This window comes from Athene noctua, chromosome 3 (genome assembly GCF_965140245.1).
Source record: "Athene noctua chromosome 3, bAthNoc1.hap1.1, whole genome shotgun sequence".
In the NCBI taxonomy this organism is placed as follows: Eukaryota; Metazoa; Chordata; class Aves; order Strigiformes; family Strigidae; genus Athene; species Athene noctua.
This window is the reverse complement of record NC_134039.1, coordinates 49,770,644-49,795,750: the sequence shown is the minus strand read 5'-3', so window position 1 is coordinate 49,795,750 and position 25,107 is coordinate 49,770,644. Positions and strand designations below refer to the sequence as shown.

The 25,107-nt window shown below is 40.3% G+C and overlaps 1 protein-coding gene across 3 annotated transcripts in view; it reads left to right on the top strand.

Annotated features, from left to right (window-relative positions):
* MSRB3 (methionine sulfoxide reductase B3) overlaps window positions 1–25,107 on the top strand; it is an 87,186-nt gene that overhangs the window by 9,374 nt on the left and 52,705 nt on the right. For 2 of the 3 annotated variants that reach the window (XM_074902932.1, XM_074902931.1), the window contains exons 2-3: window positions 11,211–11,337; window positions 24,977–25,085. In XM_074902932.1, coding sequence (XP_074759033.1) covers window positions 11,262–11,337; window positions 24,977–25,085 — 185 coding nt within the window. In that variant the 5' untranslated portion in view covers window positions 11,211–11,261. The remainder of the gene's footprint in view (window positions 1–11,210; window positions 11,338–24,976; window positions 25,086–25,107) is intronic. The other variant, XM_074902933.1, reaches the window with a different exon arrangement.

Sequence of the window (25,107 nt, the reverse complement as noted above, 5' to 3'; positions counted from 1 at the left end):
CTGCCAGCCCTGGCATCAGCAGGCAGGCTGCATCACCCCTGCAGGTGGCTCATGGCTGAGGCTGCATGAGCTGACCCTGGAGATAACTCCAGTATTAGCCCTGTCGTATGCTCACTGTAACAGAGTTGGAGAAAGTATTTACGTTTTTTTCTAAAGGTAAGTACTTCTCACTGTGTGGAAAGGTTTTGCATGGTTACTCTTGGCTCCAAGTCCAGCTGGTGGGAATAGGATGAATATTTTCATCTTTTGAATGCAATTAGGGCTGGGAAGTGTGGATTGGAAAAAAAAAATAAGGTTTAATAAGTATTTTTAGTCAATTAAAAGAGGTGGAAGAGACACCTTTGTATTCTGGGCACTTGAGAGATAATTCAAGAGAAAGGGAAATAATAGAAGCAGGTTTTAAAGTAATACATTTAGCCAGAATGAATACTTCTTTTGTTCACAAATTGAAAAACAGCTTTAAGATGCCTAGAGGTACAGATGCTTGTGCCACGCTTCCAGTGTAAATATATTTAGCTAATTAAAAAAATAAAATGCCACATTTGTTCATTTTTAAACTGCACTGGAATGAAAAAAAGAATTCACCTCATACAGATTCCAAGTAATGTTTTTCATGGAAAAAAGTTTGCTTTTGGACATTTTATTTTGTAAGAAGGGAAGAGAGTCCTGAATAAATGTGTTTATCCCTGGAATTACCTAAATACAGGTAGATGTACATATAATTCCAGTTATTATATACTGGCAGAAAATTTTGTGTAAAGTTACATATTTTTTGCTAATCAACTAATGATAACCTAACAAAGTGAAGATTTGTTTTGAGAAAATGGTGTTACAGAAATTTAAATAAAAGTATTTGTGAAATTAATCCACATTGAGCAGTGGTTTAAAATCAAATAATTTTATATTTGAATCAAATTTATTGCTGTTTGGACAGAAATTGTTTTCTTTGCTCTCTGACTTTTCAGTCATTGACATTCAGTCTTATCTGATTGTACTGTAAGTTCAAAGAAGATTTAAAGTATAATGATAAATACAATTTCCTTGCTGTAGTGTCTTCTCACTGCTATTCATAAAAGTACATCTCTGACTAGCGAAGACTTATGAGTTTCTGTTTTACTAGATGGAATTTTATTTTGGTATGGATTAGATTTTAATTTTTTTTTTTCAATTGCATAATGTTCTTTGGTTTTAGGGTGGCTAAGTTTACTAATACAGCGTGAGCCATTCTCTTAAATTTTTTGTGCAGTATTAGAATTTCTTCATGCTATATTTTTTTAAGCTATTTTTGGATAAAAGGTTAACGTTTTCTTGTATATTTATAAGGCTGCTCTGCATAGCGTCATGGCACAGTCTGTGTGATCAAAGGTATATTTTTAAAGAGTGCTTTTACTCTGTTGACATATGCATAGATTTATGTGTGCTGAAGATGTTATTTGAAGGATAATTCATGAGACTCTATAATATCTAATTTTATGAAAGGGAGATGGCTCCTCTCTGTGGTCATGAGTGGTATTGGTTTTTGGAGAAAGCCACGTAGAAAATTTCCATGTAAGGGAGACTGTTGGGGAGAGATTGGCAGCTATGATGTCTTTAGCTCGAAATGCTTTTCTATTAGTTGGGATGATAAAATAAAAAAGAAACAACCAACCTGAATTGGTCTGAAATGCAGTTATGCTAGCTAATGGAGAGATCATAATTAAATTTTATAAGCCTCATGTTTATAAGCTTTTTTACAAAGTATGAGACAATACTTAGGTCTGGTTCACAGTCATCTAAAAATTGTATTTACTTATGTAGTAAATTATAGTAATACAGGGAAATAATTCAGCTTTCAAATAGTTTGTGCTGAAGAATTGAATGCTGAATGAAATAACACAGGCTGATGTCTGGGTGGGGTATGGATTTATGTGTGTCTTTTGCACTAGAAATTTATTTTTCTAGTAGGATGCGTGGCGTGTATGGCCACATTATGTGCCTACACATGTAGATAGATATTAGCACCAACCACTGTTTCCATTAAAAGAGTTGTAAATATCTTGAAAATCAGCTGGCCATAGATTTACTGATTACTTGTTAGTAATTTCCTATATACACTGTAATAAACCCTTGGCATAGCATCCTGCACTGAGGATGCTTTAGACTGCTGCTGTGGCAGGGAGTGCTGTTTCTTTGGGTTTTTTTATTCCCTGATACAGATTTTACTCTGAGAGTTTATTAAATCAGAGGCCAAAACCACAGCTCAAATGACAACTGTTTTTAGCTCTGATGTGTTCATGGACATTGTCTCCTTCAGTGGACTAGTTAAGTGTTGTTTCAATATTTCCTTACAATGCCTCATAAAACAGAGTGATCAAATGTAACTCATCTGTGATATTTCAGAATTCAGCTTCTCTGTGCAGCAGAAGTGGCAGCTTCCTTCACACCTCCTGCACCGCAGCCCATCTGTGCTGCGTGGAATAGGAGTGCACGCTCAGGAAACTACTGCAGAGCTGGTTTTCACTCATCTCACTTTAGGAACAAGTGAGACAATGCTTTTTTCAAGAGACTTTTTATGTTTAAGGTTGGAAGATCCTGTTAAGTCATACCAGTTCTCAGCTTTCTCTTTGCTTAATTTTTATGAGATATTCTACCAAAGAGAAATGGCTCATATCACATATCTATTGTGTATTGTTACCCAGGCGAATAAGCCTTGTAAACTGAGGAAGAAGTCCACTGAGTTAAGGAACACTGTGTAACACAATTTTAAATTATTTGTTTAATCTTCAAAATTGGTAATTTTTTTCTTTGAGAAGTAAAAACTAGTACGAAGTTGTTTCAGAAAAGCAGAATAGAAATTCCTGTTGGAGGTCTTCTGTTCACTGCTAAAAAAGAAAGTTGTATTTCACCTGCTGGTAAATGATGCATGGGATTTGTCTCAAATTAAAAATAGCAGAGCTAACAGGCTTTCTATTCTCTCTGTGTTGGTAGGCTTGACAAGGCAAATATTGGTGGAGAGGGAGAGCATACCTACTCCAGTTGACCTGATAGTAAAAACAGGTATCATGTCTTCAGTGCTAAGGTTCTTCTTTGATAGCTCTATCCACAAAAGTAACCCAGAAGTTTTGTAAACATTTTTTTTTTTCTTCTAGTACTGAAAATGAATTCTTTATTGGCAAGCAATGCAAAAAGCTTTCGGGCTTGCCAGTAGGAATTATTAAATTAAAAGGTTATTTCCAGAACACTTGTATCTCATCATCCGAGCACCAGAAGCAATTAAATCTTTGCAACTGTGCTGGAGAGGACTGCCTGGAATGGAAAAGATTAGATATTTTTCGAGATGTTGAAAGGATTGTGATTCTCAGAAAAGACCCATTTAAAAATAGTTTATGACCGTTGTAGTTAAAAACTCACTGCTGTAGAAGGAATGTGCTGTATGTTGGCAGGCTACCAAGTCAGGGAAAATGAAAGTGCAGCTCAGTGCTATTTTAGTGCATGAGATCTGGGAGGAGCAGGAATGGACAGGGGGAAAATCCCAATTGACCTGTATTTACTCTCTTTTGGGAATTATTGCCAGACGGAACTATTGGGAAACAATCCGCAAATGACGGATGTGTGAGCGCTGTGGAAGGCTCAGAGACTCACTAGTTTCTGCCCTTAGCCAAGGATCCTCTTTCATCCCAGGCTTTGGGACTCCTTACTTGTCTAGTCTCTTCCTTACCTTGGGGTCTCTCCACTTTTTCTTGTCTCTTTGCAATTCCACTTTTCTGTTCACATTTCATCCATTGCCCACGAGGCCTGCAGTGTCTTGTCTCTACACTAATGAAATCTTCCATTTTACACTCCTCCCTAAAGACCAAGCCAGAGTCGCTTGAGCAAAAACTCTCTGAACTTTAGTATCACTTAAAGGAAAATGAATTAACTCCCTCCTCCCCTTGTACTCAGTGTAGCACGGATGTCCTCTTCATCCCCACTGTACGAGGCCATGTCCTTTGGCTATTCAGAGGGGACCAGAACCTCTGCCTTGTTGTGTGCAAATGTTAAGTAGTAAAATAAGGAGAATTCAGCCTCACCGTTCTCTCCTCCATGGGAGCAAGTTGCAGAACAGAGAGGCATTAATGTGCTTTTCCCCTTCTCGAGTTTCAGGAGGGTACAACCTTCAAAAAACCCTTTGTTTTGATTATCCTCTCGGGTCTCAGGCCTTTTTAACTTGGCCCCTGGACACACCTCTGGGCTTTAGTTACATCAGCACACCAGCTTCTTTGTTGCCGAACTAGTTTTCCACTAGGTGGAGAGGGGAGCAATGCAGTGGCCAGTTCAGCATACAAAAAGGGGTATTCCTGTAAGGGATTTGTGAGCTTCCCATCTTTGGCTGATGCTGGAGAGAATATTAACTCAATTCAGTAATTAAATGAAAATTAAATATAGCTCTTTGTTCTCTGTGCAGATGTAGTGTTTTTCTTTTATAAGTACAAATCATTTTTTTATTCCGCATAACCATTCTAATACAAATGCAAACTCATAGACATATGGAGTCCTACCTCCTTACTTAACATATTTTTTTTCTCAACAATTGAAATCAGTGAAACTATCTTGAATTGTGTGCAAAGGTTTCAGAATCTGATTTATTTTCCAAGATTTTAGTGGTTATTTTATTGGAAAGATAATCACTTTAGCCTGCACGATAATCTAAAATCTATTGTGGGAATGTCATCTCTCTTAGATGGAGGAGCAGAGTCTGGGTAGTAGAGCTTGGACTAAAGAGCACTTCAGAGCTGTGCTCCTGAAAAGGTCTCTGATTCACTTCAGTGGGAAACTTGTATGCAGCCTCAGGATGGAATATGAAGGGTGGTTAGTCCCTAAGGCTTTGCTTGTCACTGTGTATCACAAAGTGGGACTCCAGATGAGCAGGTGGGAGTATACATTCCTGCTATAGGGAGAGCAGTGCTTCCATGCTGTCTGATCCTCATCGTCTTTTCCTGCTTTATTTCTTTGTCTGATCTCAACCTTTAGACTTTTCTTCTTCCTCCCTGGCTCCAGCTGTTAACATGATGAATATAAAAGGTGCTGCTACTGAAGCTTCCCAGCTAGAATGTGAAAAGGGTACATCAGTAACATTAATAGACTGGGCTGTTTTACCCCATTTCACAGGAGAAAGAGGGCTGGCCTGTGGGCACCATGAGGAAGCTGGGGACAGGGGGAGCCTCCTGTGCCCCTCCAGCTTGAGCAGCCATGGCGTGTACCATACCTGGTGTGCCCAGGCAGCGTGCTCCCACCTCCAGCCCTGCTTGCTCTGCAGGTGCAGAGGCAGCCGCTATACTTTGTGTTAGGAAACATTGAATATACTCCTCAGTTAAGCACTTTTCTGTTTCCTCTGAAAATGAGAACTCCTGTAAGCAAGGACCATTAAAAGGTCTGTAGCCGAATCTGAGAGTATCCAATAGTATATGTTAGGCAAACTGATATTTGAAAATCTCTTTATATGTTAGAATGTGCATTCTGTATTGCAGAAAGGTGTGTATCTTTAGTTTGAGTTTCTATGATAAATACACTCAGTTGCTAGGGGAAGGGTTTAAGAACAAAATCTAGCATAAGAGAATAGGTAAAATTCAAGAAAGCAAAAAGTTTTGAACTCTACTGTTTAAGCCCCTTTCTAATGGTAGTACTAAATTCAAGTTTAAAGCTTGACGGTTCCTGGTTTTCCACTCAAATATTATAAGGTATGGCAGTAATTACCTCTTTTATCAGGGCACAATGTAAACTTCCTAAAAGTAGACTGGATTGCCATTCAGCTTGCACATTCCAGCACAAACAGCTATGGAGAGCATGCTTTAGTTGAGAGTATTAAAAGTGAAGTGGGAATTCAGGTCTTAATACTTCTGATTTCTGTGGCTGTAACTGAGAAGCTAGTATTGTAGGGGGTGGGGAAGTATATGCAGGCAAGCATACCAGTTAAATGCTACTATACTTTCATAGACCTGGAAGGCTAAGACAACTAGTTGCATTTAGAATGCTTTATGCCTCTTGAGTAAGCCTTTAAGAAGCTTATAATTATGATGTTTTGCTGCATGTTGTTAGCTGTTAATGATTAAAGTATTTTACTCTCATCAGACACCGAGCTTTTCCAAGATATTTTAACAGCAAATCACAAACTTGTGGAGACACCTGGTTTGCATTATCAATGGATGTATAAGCACATGAAAATCCAGAGCCTAAAATCTCTCTTTAAAGGTGAATTTCCAAAGGTTGTGTCAATTACCTTTACAATTTCATGCTGAATGTTTCGAATACAGTACAATGCATTAAAGTATGCAGTTGTGTAAAAATGTAAAACACAAAGGCATATTCACAGATGTGTGGTTTTTGAGGGCTGAAGGCTGCCTCCTCATTGTTCTGGCCAGCTGTTGGGAGGCCAGGACAGAAGGGATGGTTAGCCCAGGTAGCGAGGTGAATACTTTGTGAGGTGAATGTGCGTGAGGAGAATACCTAGTGCACTGCAAAGGGTGATAGTTTCAGGATCAGAGATCTTCTGGATTGGAAGAGGGAGCTGGAACTCTTCCCTTTTCTCTGATAAATAACTGGCAGTCCTCATTCCCCTGCTGAAAAGTTTTTCTGTGCTCCAGTCTCCTGCCACAGCTGGCAGCCTGGTGATGGTTATTGGGTCAGACACGATTAAACATCTCCTTATAAGCTGTTAAACATTGCCTTTACGTCCACCTTAGCACACACGATGACAAACCAAAGATGTTTACTGCAAACAGTAAAGTCCCTAAAAACTACCAAGTGCAATGCAGGGAGCAGGAGAGACTAAGGGCTTTGGCCTTAGCAGAATTAGTGTTAAGGGAGAATAACTAGCGAGTCAATAACTGTTTAGACACAGAAACCCATGATACCCTGAAATAGTTGCTCATGTTGTTCTCTCTAGGCTGCACTTTTTGTTCTTGCAATGCCTGGTGGTTGCTCTTTCTGTCTGCTGAGTCTAACTGGCAGCAGCATTAGGTGAACAAAAGCCACATAAAAAAAATTTCAGATGCTAAGGCTGGAATAAATGTATGTATTAAATATTCCACTAGGCTTTATCAGTGAAAATTTGGTTATGGTTTGATTTATGTCAAAATAAATAAATAAACCCTTTGCCAAACAACTGTTTGAACTTACTGCTGAACTGGAGAAACTTAACAAAGAAAATATTGATTAAATTTAAGCTGTTAATGTCACACAAGTATAGCAGACTCACAGGCTTTTGCTGTCTTCTAACTTCAGGTTGTTTGGATTTCTCCAGTGTGGCAATATTTTTACTCTTTGCTTTTTCCAGTGGCATAGAAATTCCTGACAAGAGCGTGGCTCTCTGGCTAGCATGTACCTATCTCTAATTGTTTCCTGCCTTCCAAATGGGGCCAGAGACGGTGGGGGGAGGGAAATTGGAAAAAAAGTAGAAGCCTCACTATTAAGGTCTCATTATTGGGGCAAGAAAAGAAATTATTGTTCCCTTAAGAACTTGGGTTACTTTAAAATTTACTTGTAAAGGGCTAAAACTTCACAATTTGTCTTGAGAGCTGGGATTCTCAGGTAATTTTAGGAATTATGGACCTGAGTTGTAAGGAAAAACACCGAATATGGAAAAACTTAAACCAGTAGTGTTATCAGCTCCCAAGACCATTGATGTTTCCTTTGCAGCTCTTGAAAGCAAAATGTGGTAATACGAGATTTCAATCTCTCAAGTTGTCCATCCCCCAAAGAAATTTCTCCAGCTGCAGACAGAGGTTGAGAAAACATAACCTGAGTACATACAAAGTTCTCAGTTTCCAAAGGACAAATTTGACAGACCCCCTATGTTACTTCTTAACCAATCATGTTTATTTTGGGGCCAAACTTGTGATTTCTGAATGTTTGCAATAGACGATATAGAAGCTTTTGAAAGCTTGGTGTACTTTAACATATGTCAACATTAGGGTGTCAAAGTCCTAAAAGGAAGGCTTTCCTGGAGTTACAATGTGTATCATCCTAGCAAAAGGCTTCTGCAGCCCTCCTGATGACATAGTTACTGCTATATTTGTATGATCTATAAGATTTACAAGCTATCTCTGAGCATAGTGTTTATCTTAAGAGAGCCAGACAGGGGAAAGATCCACTCTGGCCCATGTTGTGCTAGGTTTAAGTGAAGGGGCTCGAAGAGGTCTAGTGACAAGGCGAGACAAGTGGGGAGGAGCCAGTGGTGTTCTGGGTGTTGCAGGCAGTGCAGCAAGCGGCACCTGCTTAAAAAAAATAACCAACCCACCAAACAACAAAACCAAGTGACATATTAAAGCATCATTCCTTTCCCTGGATTGTGAGTTTCGTTCTGACCTCTTCTTCGTGGAGCATCTGTCCCGCCACAAAAGTGGCACATTGCAGTGCTGTATTAAAGATATGGGGGGTGACAAGTCTGTGTGGTGGGAGTACAGTGCTGAAGTACTCACCACGGCTGAGGCATACAACAGTTGTGTTAGCACGTGGGGTGCTGTGCTGGCACAGCTGGCTTCCCTCGGGGCTGAGGTAGGTGCCTTCAGCACCAGCATGGGGTCTTCACTTAACCTGGAAAGGTCCGGCTGTGCACAGCACAGGAGTTTAAACCACCTGCAATTTCCAGGATGGTGTTTTCTTCCCATGTTTCTTGTGCTCTGGCTGTTCCTGTTTAATAAATCTGAGACGCAGACTCTGTTCCTGAACCTGTACCTGAGCTGTGGCCAAGCTCGCATCTGCTGCAGAAAGAGCAAAGATCTTAACCTGTCCCAAGAACATTACTGTTATTCTCCATCAGTCTGTTCTCTGTACCCATGGAATTGGCAGACAGGGGTGAAGCACCTCCAAAGCAAAAGTGTTAATTGCAGTGAGTTTGACTTTACTCTTCTCTTTACTGATTCTTTACAACTAGTTCTTACAGTAGTCTGTAAGCTGCCCACAGCAGGGGTTTTGTTTGTGTGCATACAGTACCTAGCACCAGGAGGTCTACTCCTACTTGAAACTACTGGGCATTGCTGTAATGTACAGAGTAAATAAAAATAGTGATCAAAACGTCAGCAATAAAAGAATAAAATATGTTAACCGCAATAAAGTTCTTTCATGAATGCTCAGTTATATTTTATTGGGCTTTCAGGACTTATATATCCTCTGAGTCTTTATGAATACATTTTGGTGAGCACTGAAATACTTGACATTTGCAAGAGGTCAGGATCTATTTCATAATCCTCGGGAATTTAAAATCATTTCCTTTAAACTGCTTGCACTTGAGGGAGTTTTGATCCTGACAGGCGAGAGCAGGGAGGCGGTGTTGGTGTGGGAGGTCAGTCCAGGACCAGGGATGAGGGTGTCTGTTGGGCCGAGGGACTGCGCGAGGGGCAGGTTACATGGTGCGTCCCTTCACCCTACGCTCTGCTCCTCGGGTGCCTGCGCCTGGCTGCGCCGGGGGCTTCGTGAAGACACGTACGAGGCCACTGACACAGGGTCCGCGAAGACCTTGCTGGGTAGGGCTCGGTCTGTCTGTCTGCCAGTCGCATGCCGACCTCGGTCCGGGGAGGCTAGCGGCGCCCCAGACAGTGCCGCTGCTGAGAGCTGTGGCGGAGCCCCGCGCCCGGCGGCGTCCCCGCGGCAGCCGTGGGCGGGCCGTGGCCCAGGTCTCATGGCGGCCGGGACCCCCGCCCGCGGCCGGGACCCGCGGTGGGCCGCGGCCGCCAGGCGGCGCCGTGCTGGGCGGGGCGGGGAGCGCCGCCGGGCTGTGGGCCGGGCCGGCGGGGCAGGCGCTGCCCGCCCGCAGGCCGCTGCGGGGCGCGGCCGGGGAACCGCGGGCTTGTGGCCTGGCCGCGCGCGGGTCTCACGGCTTTTATTAGCCGGGAGTCCGCGGGGGAGGGGGGGTACTCTTTTTTTTTCCTTTCTTTGTTTTTTTTAACCGTCTCTGCAGTCACTCGTGACAACGGCATGTTTATTTCCGTGTAATGGCTCTCGGGCTGTCCGCCCGGCTTCCCCCCGCCTTGCCGCCGTTCGGCAGCTCAGAGGCGTTTGGGCTTTGCAGCGAGTTTAGTTTGGATAAGTCACAGCTCAGGCATGTTAATGCAGGCGGGTTTCCGTCAGATACGCTCCGGAGTGGTTGGGTAATACGCATGGCTGGGTACTATGTGCTTGCTCCTCGGGGTGAGCCCGTGGTCGGCTTCTCCACGGGTGGGGAGCTGCCCAGGCCGCTGCCGCACCCTGCCTCCCGCACCCTGCCTCCCGCAGCTCTCTGCTGCCCCGCGCAGAAAAGGAGGAGGGCACCTGGGAGGAGAGGAGGAGTTGTGCCCTGCTGCTCACTAGCCACCGGGCGCCTAACCCTGCTTCCACCAGAGCCCATGAGAGTTTCATCTGTGACTTTGGTGGCAGTTGGCTCCGGTCCCCGATGTCACATCATCTTCCGAAGAGAGCTGTGGCTATGAATGGCGGGGCCATAAGGGAGCTGCGTTTTCTTTTTCCCATTGCAGGGCAAATGAAACAACGAGTATTCATACATTAAATCTCACAACTGCCATCTTTCTGTTTGCTATATTTAAACTGGCCGGAAGATTGGTTAAATATATCTCATGGACAGTTTACAATGTGAATTATTTCCTGCCTTTAAAAAAAAGTTGTGGTTTTTAGATATCTGGCAAGTTTATTACAATGAAATGTCACGTTCCTCAAGTCATCAAAAGAACAATTTTTAGCAATGACTGGTGTCCAGCATTCACCATTCAGAAATGTTGTGGAGTGTGATTTTGTTTTAAATAACATAAATAGTAAAAGCCTGCATGTTTGATCTGCTTGGCATTCCTGGGTGTTCAAAGCAGGATTTCTGATATCAAGCTGAGGTCCTGAGGTTTCTCCCTTGGTACCTCTGCACTTGAGACCACATAGGTTGCTACCCTGAGTTCTTCTCCGTTGGGTATCTAAAGCAGCCATTGTGAATGCTCCCTATAAAAATGCCCACTCCCTCTCACTTGGTAGCATAGAAAGTTGTTTCACTAAATACTATGTATTATATATTTTGATATATCAATTTCGATTGTAGGGGGGGTGTGTCTCAGCAATGGGCTAAACGTACTAAGAAAAGCACATTTAGAATTGTGCTCCTGTGTGGTGGTCTCATAAAATTGTAAGCATTGTTTTTTCTGTGAATGTATCTTAACATCTTTGATGTTTTAATTTGTTCTCATCCTTTTTTTTTTTTTTTTTTCTTCCCAACTCAGCTCTTGCCCCTGTTCTTTGCCTCTGGTTTTGTTGGTGAGGATATCACAGTGATGTCTGCATTCAACCTGCTGCATTTGGTGACAAAGAGCCAGCCAGTGGCCCTGCGAGCCTGTGGGCTTCCCTCAGGTTGAATGGGTGCTGCTTGTTGTGTCATGCGTAATGAAGGCCCTTTAGGAATGGGTGTCTCTGCTGCAGGAAACTATGTGCTATGGGCTGCTCTGGTTTGTTTAAATTTTCCTTTGAACCAGAAGTTTGTTTGGTTTTTTTTGTAAAAGTCACTGGCTTGAGTGAGGGTTTTCATATCCAAAGTATTTTAGCATGCTTGGAAATGCTGACTTCGTTGTCCAACATATTCTCTTGTAAATTTTATATTATTTTCCTCATTCTTGTCAAAACTAGTGGAATGAAACTGAAAATAATGTATTAAATGCAATTTATAACGTTTTTAAAGAGATGCAGAAAATTAGCATATTGTTTTCTGTTAAATCATAGGACTTAAAAATATTTTCTGAAATCTTTAGCAGTATACTATAGTTAACACTCCATGTGTCTTCTTTTTACATTTTTATTATGAATCAAGTATGTTGCACTGAAAACTATGTACAAAAGTGTGCAGAACTTAAAACTCATGGAGATGGGGTCTTATCGAATCCTTCACAGACCTAATAGCTGAACCTGGACCTTACAATAAAAGTGCAGCTGCATCTGGGCATTAAATTGCGTGTTTCCATTTATTTATTTAGAGAAGTGTCACGTAACTAAAGAATATGCTGTCAGAGGAATTAGTTTGTTGTATCATGAAAACCCTGAACCTGAGTATTTTGTGTTTAAAAGCAATAGCATCTGTAATGTCTGCATAATAAAGTCAGTGTACGTGGTTAGCTGGGAGAAAATAAAAGCTGCACTGAGCTAATTTTGAACATTACTAGGAATTTTCTTAACACCCAAATAAAAAAAGATACAGTCCTGTCTGATCCGTATTTGAAGCATCAAAAAAGAAACAGCTCAGGTGATTGTACTACACTCACAACTGGTTCATAAGGGTGCAAAATGCTGTGAGCACTTTTTCCCAGAGCTGGACTTAAGCATATGGAGTTGATGTTTTAAAGATTTTTTCAGTGATAAGACATCAGTTTTCAAGCTGATGGATTTTTTCTGAAGTTGATTACACTTTATTTGAAGTAAATCTGAGTCCAATTTTTGCAGCATTTGTGTTCTGTTTCCCCCCACATGTGCACAAAACCCATTAACCTAGATAGGAGCTGCAAACACATATTGAGGAAGAGAGACAATAGCCCACATTGTGTCAGCCTGACCTTCGTTTCCTGTTATATTTGCTGCTGAGCCAGATTTAAAATCCTAAAAATATAGGGTAAGCAAATTTCCTTAGCCCTCATTATGCACCTTTTAATGTGTGCTTATATTGCTGGTGTCTACCTTAAGATGGGGGCACACAGTCTTCTGGCCATTTTGTTTCTGCTCTGAAAAGGCGATCTCAAAGTTGATCAGCTAGAAGCATAGCCCATGGGAGGTTTTGCTATTGCGTACCTGTTTGGAAAGCATGACATTAGCTATTTTGTGAAGTAATTTTTCTGGCATGATCCAGTAGTCACATTTTGGAATAAAAAGCTTGTAATACTACTGTTTATTCCTGTCCCTTTGATGCATAACTGTGCAGACATTAATAGATTGAGTTCCACTGACTGTCTACTTTTTATAGATATGTATTTATGTATAATAAACCCAAATTCATCTGCTAACAGTGGAATAATATACAATCACATATCTCACATATTTTAAGAGTAATCTAAATTCCCCAGATGCTTATAAACTAACGTAGGCTTGCTTTGCCTTTGGTTTGTTTTTTTGTGTGTGGTATATTGAGGGAGTTGCAAGTAAATGGTATAGCATGTATCAAATTAAACATGGGAACGAGATCTAGAGCCAACATCTGCTTAAATGCCACAATGCACTGTGACTTTAACTTTTGAGTATACAGAAAATACCACGAGTTCTCTAACACTTTGAGTTAGTACTTTTCCCACCACCCAGTTCTGTGCAAATTGCAGCCATGCAGCCATACTGCCATGCTGTGTGCCCATGGACTCTGGAATGGTGTGGAGTTCGGTTGTCTTCTAATTCAGTGGCAAATTCCATAAGGAAGGAGATTTTCTAGCCTTGTAGCCTGCTCAGTGTAAGGGAGCAAAAAGCCAGAAGAGCTGTAAATTGGGCTTTCAAGCACAGTTTTGAACTCCATGCAGTTAAATATTTGCAGGATGGAAGTATCATTTCAATTTCTATGCTTGGAATGGTATCCCTGTCCTTTCTGTAAGGAGCAAAATAATACAATGCAATATTTAGTTTATATTTATCATAAAGTTATAGTTGTAGATCAGAAATAAGTGATTTTTTTTCTCCATAACTTAAATGAATGAAATAATGTTAGGAAGTATCTTACAATAGAGATGACCTTTGTGTCTCTTCTTTGAAAAACACTATTTTGTAAATATGTGCCTGTTACACTGGATCAGTTGTGCTAATGAAGTGGTTTTCCTCTTTTTTCTATTTGTATATTAGCACCTGGAGTGTGGATCTATTCTTCCAAGTTTAAATTTTTTTTTTTTTGTCTGAAGTGTGGACTAAACGTTTCAGCGTGTGCAAACCTAGTGCACAGTTTGCCCATTACACTTTTTATAGCCAACATGTTAAAGTCAGAGTGAGGAGGCATTCCCAGTAGATGGCACTAAGGATATGCTGTTTTGCGCCCTTAGCACTATATGAAAAGCTTCCCATTTAAGAGTCATTCATACATAAAGTACACCCGGAGACCTTATGAACATTTACAGGTATTTTAAGAAAAGCATGAGCATTGGGGAAAAATCACATCGATCTGTGCTGTTATGCAAACCACCTTCACATTGGTTCAGTGTTTCTTCATTGCCAGTAATGATTATAGCTCTGTTGTGTCAGTCCTGTGATGTAGAAGTGTTGCTCCTTGAGCCCACTTTATTAGGGTTGAATGCTCTAAATTCTTTGGAAATGTAGGATGCACTCAGCACCTGCCAGGATTTAGTTCACAGAAATTAAATCTTAAAAGCCGAAACAAAACCAGAACAAAGCACCCCCAAACTTTTAATGTAAAAACTACTTCAGCTGCGTTAGTGCATACCTGCAACTGGTACAAATAATGATTATGCAGATTCCACGTACATATGTTTTCTGTAGCAGACCACCAATCTATGAAGTAAAAAGAGCTTATTTTGTTTTGCTGTGTCTTTTAATTATTATGGGTTCTCATTTCTTAAAAAAATCCTTTATTTCTTTAACACTTTGAATGTTGTGCTGCTTACATCACATTTTTTTGCATGAGATAATTTGGCTTTTCCTTTCCTGTAGATCAAAGAAAATTATGGTGCTTGTAAAATTAAGTAAAAGTGATCATGAAGAAATTACAGGGGTAGACTTAGGTGTTTTTTTTTTTCTGTATGAAATAATAAAGTCCTAGATAATATTAAATTGTTGTGAAGTGTTTAATTACTAAAACAACTACTAGTAATAAACCATACTTTTCTAGGATTAGATTAAACTACAATACATCTGTATGAAGATGGTGCTGGGCATATGGTGTAAGTCTTTATTAAGTAAATATCTATAGTATAGTATCTCATAACTTGTTTTATTAAACCCTTGTTAATTCCAAGTTTCAGTATAATGTCTTTTCATAAAATTGAATAGTTAGTGAACAGAAAATTGCTGGGTCTCAGAACTGGATTTTTGGTAGTAATCTTAACATAAAGGATTACTTTTAGGAGCAGATCTTGCAGACATTTACATACATGAGTTATTCATATGCATTTGTCCCTCTGAACTCTCAGACTGCTCATGTCAGTGAAATTATGTGTGTGTGTGTAGTGTTTGCCAGATCTGAATTTAACAATAAAAAACCTAGAAAAGATGTTCAAAATGTGTTCAAAGTACTGTAGTTGCTATCAAACTTTGTGTGACTTAAGTATGTTGAAATGTTTCATATTGTATGTTGAAATGTTCAGAGATATAATTTCCATAATGTATAACTTTATTGTAGCTTTCCATAATGTGTATCACCAAAGATATACTATTAAAGATGTCTGTTAACGTGATCTGAAAGAAAATAAAAATAAGACTGATATGTTGTATAGCAAAAACCACCTGTATTGCTGCAGTTAAATGCCTGTCAATGTTTTAATCATAAATCCCTGTTTTCTGGGGTTTATATTTTGAATGCAAAAATTTGCACTGGGTTTAAATATGTCATACAAGATCTCAGCTGGATGTACTTTTTCCTCAGAATTGGTTGGGGGGCAAAAATCAAAACTAATTTCTGTGATGCTAAATTAAAAAAAAAAAGAAAAAAATCAATTTGGAACACACATAGGTTTTTAAACTTAAAATACAATCTTAAAAATTATCTAGTTTACTACCTCCCAGCAGTTAGGAGGAATTTAGTAAATGCTTGAAAGGTCTTGAAAACAATCACTCTGTGAGCACAATAGCTGTTCATGTGTCATTGTTATATAATTGTTTGCATGTATGTCTACCTTGTAGTCATATGATAGTTGAACACTGTAGTATCATAACAGAGCACAACATTATTATATTTTTGGAATGGCTTGAAAATGTGTTTTTAAAATTACCTTTGTATAGAGCTTTCTTAATGGGAGTATATTCAATCTATTCTGTATTTACAAATAGATTGTATTTGTATTCTATTTTTTTGTACGATAGTATTCTATTCTTTTGTACAATAGTATTCAGTCTAGAATGTCTTATTTAGTACAGTTTAGAATGAAATTTATTTTTAGACATCTCATTGGGAATAATACTGTTATTGTGCCTGATGCTTGCAAAACTTGGGATCATATAGAAGACCAGAAACCCTTCGTTAATGTACCCTTTTTGTTTGTACCCTAGGGTTTGTACCCTGTTTTTTCCCCCCTCCTTAAGTCTTTGTCCTGGCGGAGATTTGCACTCTCCCTCATCTGCTGGATAGACAGAAGGTGCTCGTCGTCCCTGCCTCACCTGGGTGGAGGCTCCTCAGTGACTCTGGCAAGAAGTAGCACAGGGATGGTGAGACGTTTCTTGTGCTCCCAGACCGTGCACAGAGCCAGTTCCTTAATGTGTTTCCTGACAGATCTCTTAAGGTCATTTGCCTTCCCTTCCTGCTCCTATAAAGGACCCACCACAAGCCGTTTCTACCCTTCTTGCAGGAATGTTTTAATTCTGGGAGCTCATAAATTTTCTGTGTTCCATTCCTGTGTCCTCTGCCGCTCAGGCTTACTGTGTTTTCTGCTTAGTTGGGTATGGAAAAGATGAGGTTTCAGCACTAATGCTGTTTCTGTGTTTTAGTTTCCCATGAAAAGCTACTTTTTTAGTTACTGGGACTGTGTTTATAACAGGAGGTCTGAGAAGTCCTTTAAGGGCTGCTTTCACTTTTTTCTCTTCAATTAAAAGCAGCTCCTGGCTTTGTCCTTTCTCTGAAGAGTGCATGATAAAGGTTGCAAAGAAGAATGTGATGTGACATTTGTGATGTGATGAATGTGACTGACATAGCGCTGAGGGATATGGTGTAGTTGGGAACTGTCAGTGTTAGGTTAATGGTTGGACTGGATGATCTTCAAGATCTTTTCCAACCTAGATGATTTTGTGATTCTGTAAAGGAGAGATTACAACACACAAAATGGAATGAAATATCTTGTTAAGCTGAGGGAGGGCAAGAAAGAAAAGGTGCAAAATGGGAATGTGAACCCTGAAGTCAGTGAGAGTATGTTGGGAAGTGATGGAGGAGATGACCCAGGAGGTCACTTAGGGGATGTGTGAGCTTGGAGTTTGATGGTACACTGAATGGGTCTAGAGTGTGGATTGAGAGTCAGGCACCAAAGACACAAACATTGTTATAACTTAGCTGTTAGGTTAACCACAGGTTACTACAGCACAGATTGTGATTTAGGGGAAATGAGTAGAGAGGAATTGTGTCCCAGAGATGGCTAAGAAGCAGAAAAGGTTTGTTCTTAGTTACAGGCTAAACACGTGTCTCATCTCGTGTTCACCTTTGAAAGAGGCTGTGTTGGGAAGGAGCATGTAGCTGGGGTATGAAGGTGCCCCCTACTTCAGCTGGAGGGAGAGGTTGTTGTGGGACTGTAGCTGCTGGCAGCCTAGGTGGGGCTCTGGCAGCTTTGTGTGCTGCAGGTAACACCTCCCTGCTCAGTGCTCTGGCCCAGTCAAGGACTCCCAAGGACAGCACAGCAGGGAAGGGCTCAAAAGGCCTCTTAAAGCCCTTGTATAGAGCTTGACCCCATCTTCCTGACCCATAAAGCATGGCTGAATTTTACAGAAACATAGGGAAGTCCAGAAATCCCACCAGGGAAAGAAGTTGACAGCCACTGACCTTTTTTGGCTGTTTCTCTACCTTTAGTTCTGAAGCAGGTTGAGAGGGGAGTGGGCTACCCTGTTTTCCATGGTGGCCATAGCAGAGCAACAGCTGGAGCACAGCGTGTTCCAGCTGTTCCTGCCCTCATGCTGGGTGTGTCCCTCAGTGCTTGAAGATGTGGGATGAAAGGCTGTTCTTGCTTGCATCTTTGCTAAAAGGGTTCCTGCACAGTTGGAGACAGACTGAGTTTTGCAGGGAGTTAGATCTGGGCTGTTGTGGGGAACTGGAGAAGAAAGACCTCCCTCCACCCTGCTCCTTTCCTCCACCCCCATCCCAAGTATAGATTGTGGCACCTTGATGCTTGAAATGCAGTGCTCATTTCACAGGCCACACATCACTATTGTGGAGGAAGCAGCAGGAGGATTTAGCAACAGCCTAAATGCCACAATAAGCTACACACCACTGTGGTAACCACTGGCAAGTGCTGACTTGTTAATTGTTTCTGCTGCCAGGGTTAAACCTTTATTAAAGCCGTGTGAATAAACTTATTTTGATGGCTTACTGAAATATTTTAAATGCAAAAGGTAGCATGAAGCACTCATTAAATTCAGCTTAATTCTGCTGTTAATAAAATGCCTTTCCATATGTCGTGCACCCTTTTATTGATTCTGACAGAAATCTACTGACCAGATACAGAGTGCGCAGTGTCCTTGCCTTTCTTGGTTTTAATTTCAACAAATGTAGTGCCTATGAAAGGTGCTAGGATCATATCAGCACAAGAAAAGTCTCTTTATCTGTTAAGAGAGAGAGGAAGAGAAATCCATCATTATAAATGTTCCCTCTTACACTGCAGTAGCAGCAGACCTTGATTTTGTCTTGCCTGGTTTGCATTCAAGAGCAAGGCAAATACATCAGCTGCCCCATGCACCCTTTGGCCATCCCAGCAGAAAGGGTAGCAAAAGTGGCAGTTCATAAAGTAATGAGCTTTGCTCCACTTAATTGAAGGTGCTTCTATTCACCAATCTCTGCTGAGCAGCCACATGCTGCCATCACTATGGTACAGGTGAAGGTGACAGCTCAAAATGCCCTGGGGGAAGCTGTCTACCCCCTACACCACCTGGCGCAGGGTGGTGGTGGAGTCCTCAGTGGTTGTAATTTGGAAAGGTTGTGAGACTAAGATTGTGGCTGGTAGTGACATTTATTTCATTAACCTGAGATAAGGAAGTAAAGTAGACATCCCTGGAGAGGACAAACAAGCTGCTTTTCCTTCCCTTTTCCCCACTGCACAAAGCATTTCAGTCTTTTGTTAAGTGTATTTTGCATTTATGGGGAGGAGAAGCAGCTTCAGATTTCTTCTCCAGGGAATGTCTCTTTGGCTTGTGTGGCTACCTTGGCCATGTAACGAGCCACAAAGAGGCTTGCAGACCTGTGGAAACAACCAGGCAGCGTCTGTTCCCATAGATGCTGCCTGTACAGGGAACACTGGGGTTCCAGTACCACTTTCTTTGGAAAGAAAACAAGTGCACAGAGGAGATGCATTAGTTGGGAGTTTGGGGATTTATTTTTAGTGCTTGAGAAATTTGCTGTCTTACATGGAAGATCTCTGATTTTGACTCAAAATATATACATTTACATAAAATGGGAGCCATGCTGATGACCAGGTGGAAAAAATAAATATGGTAGCTCTGTTACTTGATTGCATGGGAAGCTTGCAAATTTGCACAGAAGGGGCTTGCCCTTCCCTTGTGGCCATATGACCCTCCTGGTTGTTAAGTAAATAATTTTTTTTAAAGACAGTTAATTTTTGGGTGGTGTTCTATTCAGATACAACCTGGCATTTGACCCAAAATTGTAACTTGTCCTGGTACCTGACTTTTGGATTTTCAACGCACAGTATAGTGGAAATGATCTTCGCGCCATTACTCCTAATGCTTGCATGAAACTGCAAATGGTATTTCAACAGCAGGTGGGAGTTAGCTACCTACAGCAAGAAAGCAAAGGAGCCATCCCTCAGAGAAGAAACACAGATCTGGTTTTCAATGTGTAAAACGTTTGCAGGGGTTTTTTATGATGAAGATTGGATTTTACTTAAACATGACCTCCCAACAGAGTTCTTCTGTAGCATCTATCCTAGTCGGCAGCATGCTTAGGTAATTTAAAATGGCTTGTGATGAGATTATAAAAAATCTATCATGTCAAACACAGATTTTATAAAACTGTTTTTTAATTTACAAAACAATAGAACTGTTTGCATCGATTTGCATTTTCAAGAGTTGTTCTTTTTTAAACTAGATGAGCAGTTCCTGGCTTGTTTGTAGTGAAAAGACTGTGGCATTCTCCCAGGGCTGCGGACTGGAGGCTGCAGAGAACAGACTAAACAGAAGTGAGAGTTGTGCGTTTTCCTTTTCCTAAGCAGAGAGAGAGGCAAAACTGTAAACAGGAAGCATAAACTGTGTAAATTATACTTGCAATAATAAAAATGAAAATTCCGCTTTTAATAATACTGCGTGTTAGTGATAGCATAAGTAAGGATATTTTATTAAAAGAAAGGTACACAAATATTTTTTAACCTTGCAGGATTCTTCTTAATGTCAGTTTGAGATAATTTACCACTGATGACTAAGGTGAGACCCACTCATGAGGGGACAGGCTTTGGGAAGCTGACATGTATACTTAGAGCCAAATCCTGTCATCTGATGTGCATTCATAGACCCTTATGTAGTTGTTGGAGCTATGCATATTCCCAAGGGTCTGCCCACACAGGCCACATTGCAGGATTGGGTCTGGGGTGGTGTATGAATAACAAAATAGGCTAGAAGGCCCCTAAAAAACTCCTTGGTTATATTAAAAGTAGTACTGAAAACTAGAAGCCCTATTTATTGTATGGCTGTGCTCTGCTGGAACATTTGATCTTGCTCTATTTAATTCAGGAAGTCTTAATGGTATGTGCTCAGTGCATGACTGTAATGTCCATTAATGCTAGTGGAACATAAGCATACGTAGAAGGGGGAAAATGTGTGCTGTGTCTTCCGCTCAATTGAAATGTTAATTTCAGTGATAGGAAGCAAGAAAACGTAAGAGAAAATCGTTAGAACATTTCAAAAGACTATTTGAAGAAGGAAAGCCAGCAGACAAAATGCCACCGTATTTCAGGGCATGACAGACACTAATCACTAATCGCCACCCTCCAGCACACTGGGAGCTGGTGAAGGGCTGAGTGGTGAGGAGTAGTAGTCTGCTAAATTGTGTCTGTCTATCTGGACATACCTTGTTGCTAGTTTTCTTGTGATTGCTTATATGGAAGGAAATGGCACAAGCCTGCGTTATGAACCACAGATTTGAAAAGGTGAATTAAAATCGGAATTTATATCTGAGGTGAGATGCTTAATGTCTTCATTGTCAGGTCAACACCCAGAAAATACTTTCTGTTCACTTCATTGGTACAGAGGACAACTCCGGAGCTGAATTCTGAAATGCCTGTAGTTTGCAGGTGAATACTGAATGGTAATGTGCATTGCATTGCTTTTCAGAAGACCCATTCCTAAGCACAGAAATGCCACAGACGCTCCAAAAGGGTTTCTGATGGTGTTTGTTTCCCTTTTCTCAGCTTTTTTTTAATGTTTATGCATTAAGATTTGTGAGCCTGACCTTTTCTTCACAAAGCCTTCCGTCCTGTTCCAGGATCTTAACAGCTTTTAGCACTGCTGTAACTCCTGGCAAAAGGCTGAAGGCCAGTGGCCTCAAGTAGAAATGCCTGGTGCCTGTTTGTGGAACAGTTGCCTGCACACCACTCTTCTAAAGATCGTCAACCTCAGCGAAGGCACCGAGGAGCACTGATTAGAGTGATTTAATCTGGCCTCTGATCCTGAATTGGAATGTAAAGGGAATTTTGTCTGCCCTTCTAGGCCAGTGTTCACTTCTCCTAACAGCGGGATCTTACTGGAGTTAGGAACATAGCTGTACTGGGCTCTTCTAAAAGTCATTGCTGAGAGCATCATCTCCAAAGAGCAAGTGAGATCCAGTCCAGAGACCCATTACAGATCCAGTGAATCCAGACTCTGTTATTTTCACCGTGTATCTAATTTAGTCTCACCTTTAATGTAACCACACTGATGCCATGCTATTTGTAAAACAGATGACCTTTTTTCTCCTCTGCCTTGAACTGTATAATTTGCAAATGGGCCTGCCTTTATGCCTGAGCTGCTGAAGAAGTTTGTTGCCTGTATGGGAACCCCTTCCACAGCCTGTACCTGGTCCCTTCTTTGGGGAACCAGGCTGATGAAGATGGTCAGCCTGTACCTTTATTCTCTGCTTTAACAACGAATTTGATAACAGCTGCACTGCTAGTGGCAGTCTCTGTCATATTGGGCATGTATTTGTGTAGCTTTATGTTGTCCCCTCCCACAGACAGCTTGAATGTAACAGACATCTATATGCTGTAAAGAAACAGTTGAAAAAAATGGAAGTAGCCACTGTTGTACTGCAAGTTGAGTACTTTTGTCCCTCTTGCCTGTAATTTGTTTTCCTAAGCAAAGGACTGTATTCCTAGAATCTCATCCAGTAATTTTTAGGATTCATTGCATTTTATTGAGGCTTGTAGGCTATGCCTGTTTCAGGTAACGTATCTTTACATCCTTTGCAGTAAGGGGTGAGTCTTGCTTTATTTACTTACTTGGCTCTTTGGCAATAAGAAAATAGTGGAGTCAATTTACTGAGCTTTTTTTTGTTATTGTTGCTAGCAGTTAAATAATAAGTGCGATTAATTGAATATGGCTGTTCTCGAATGCAGAGGGCTGGATCAAAATATTTATTTTATGATTTGTAGTGCAACTTTAGCTTTTTGCTGATGTATACTCCATTAAATTACAAACCTGGAGAGTCCTTTGTTGGAGTAGGTTGCAGTTTACCCCAGTCCAGTTTGAATAATACCCCTGTAGACATAAATACTTGTCTGTATTGTAAAACACAGTTGATTATTAAAAACAATGGGGAAAAAAATTTTTATAACACGCTTCCTACTTCTGATCTATGTCATAGATCAAGTGGCATATAGAAATGTTCTTGTGCATATAGTTAGCCCATTGATTGAAGAACACTGAATTTCTAAAATAGTCGAAAAATTATTAAAGGAGAGGAAAGAGGGCATACTGACCATTCTTTATTAGCTCTGACTTTTTCCAAAATGAAGTTTTAGTTTGCTAACGCTTAGTTTGCTTTTTTGCAACATCTAAAGAGCAAATAGAATTCTTTTTAAAAATAATTGGTAGATATTTTTAAAAGTGAATAGGTGTTGCTTTGTAAGATTCTTTGCTGCTCTCTAGACTACTTTTTAGTACTGAAATTATAGATGAAAGACTGTCTCTCAAACAGTTTCTTTCTGAGCTGCGTAATGCAACGTAACAATAGCTATTTATATAAATGCATATGCTTCCTTTCCCTGTTAGATGTACTTTGAAAGACTTATTAGTCCTAGAGCTCTGCATGTTCAGAGAATAAAAACCTCCAACATTTGACATCTTTAAATAAGCAACCAAACGTTGTAAAGAACAAACCTCACTTACAGTTAGGAAACAATATTTACATTTAAGGTTGAAAAGCCAGGATGTAGGAAAATTTTGCTAATTTGGAAGGTGACCTTTAAGTGCACCAAAACCAAATAATTTGTAAGCTATGGCACAGGGCACATTCCTGCAAAATTTGTGTGAATACTGCTTTAGTGGTTCTTGAAAGACAAACAAAGAGACCTGGAATGAAATCTTTATCCCTCTCCCAAATAAGATTGAAGCTAACAAAGGCATACAGCAGTGCTCTTTCAAAGCTTGCCATTAAAACGAAGGCTCTGCAGCACAGCTAATGAGATGGCTCAGAGTGGAAAACAATCTGTTTTTAAGAATGTTTAGATCAAAAGTAATTTCTAATCTATGAAATAAAGTCGGTTTTCAATACCTTTCTTTCACTAGTAAAGCTTTTTATGTTTGCACTATTTACTTCAATCAGATGTTTTCAATTTTACTTTTTTTTTTTTCCTGAAAATACTTCCTAGGGTTACTCGGTAGTGACCAACAGCATTATTCTTTTTCTCTCTCCCCTATTCACCCACCCCCACACATTAAAAAAATGAGAAAAGAAGAGGGGGAGGAAGAAAGAAACATCTTTTCTTAAATGATTTGCAAGCATCTGTGCTTTAAGCTACTTTTTATGAACACTCCTTAGTAATGACTCAAGGTAAAAAAGCAGAAAAGCATCCAATGTTAGGAAATTGCAATCCAATACCATGTAATTTAAACCTGCCATTGCCTCTCCTGTACTAAATGACATACAGATGGGTAGCTCTGTTCCTTCTACTTTCGGAACACAATTGCTCTTTTTATGAGTGCATATACATTTCTAGCAAAAAATATTTTTGTCGGGACTGTTTATTTCTAATTGTACCATATTTTAGTTACAGTGCTTTTTCCCTGCTGTATTTAGCAGGTAATTTTTGTGAGTAATTGTCAAAGTTATTTGAATATTTGGCAATTTCTCTTACTACTTTGGGAGTTTTCATTCTCAAAAGCAACCTTATTGTTATTTTTTCCTTCCTGATGTGAATTTTTGCACTACACAAATGTTTTTTTACAGTAATCCTTATGTACTCCTTGGATTTTCTGTGTGAACTAAGCAAAGCATAAGACAAGATTTTCAAAGGAGGGTACTTTCAATAGCAAACCTGATTTTTATGACAAGTTTATTGTTGAACCTTGTACAGCTTTGTGCATAAAAAATTTACTTGCTCCTCAGGGCTCCTATTCTAGTGCTTCAACAGTGAAAAAATACAACAGTTGATGTTATAAAGTAAAAGGATGAGGATACAAATTAGAAGTTAAATTAACCTTTCTGGAATTCTGAAGATTTAGAATTGTTTTTCAGCTACTTTAAAGGGTAGTGAAATTGTTGGATGTTGTGGCTGAACATCATATGCCCATTACCATGAGTCTCCAATATAGATGTCTTGTAAAGAATGTTTCAGCTATAGCTGGGTTTTTTGCTTTTTATTTTTCTTTAACGGTGGGAAAAATATTACTTTCTTGTGAATGATTGTGTGTGCAACAGTCCAGTGTATAACACACCGAAGGGCTTTGGCTGTAGCACATTGTCACTGCTCCAGTGGAATCACCTGGCTCTCAAGCAAAATTCTTTTTTAAACTTGGATTTGAAGAAATAATCAGCTGCAGTTCAGCTGAGCCATTCTTCGTGCATTAGGGACCGGTCTGGTCATTGACAAGTGAATGCAGAAGCTATGCTGTGGCCGTCTGCCAAAGCAATTATTCAGGATTTAAGCTAAAAAGGCTCCTTCTCCCATATCCTCTCCCTTTGCAGGGTCATGTAGGGATAAAAAGGACTGTAAGGTGGTCTTTTCCCAGGAGGAGCTGAGGAAGCGGCTGACACCCTTGCAGTATCATGTCACTCAGGAGAAGGGGACTGAAAGGTAAGGCAGGACGAAGGAAATG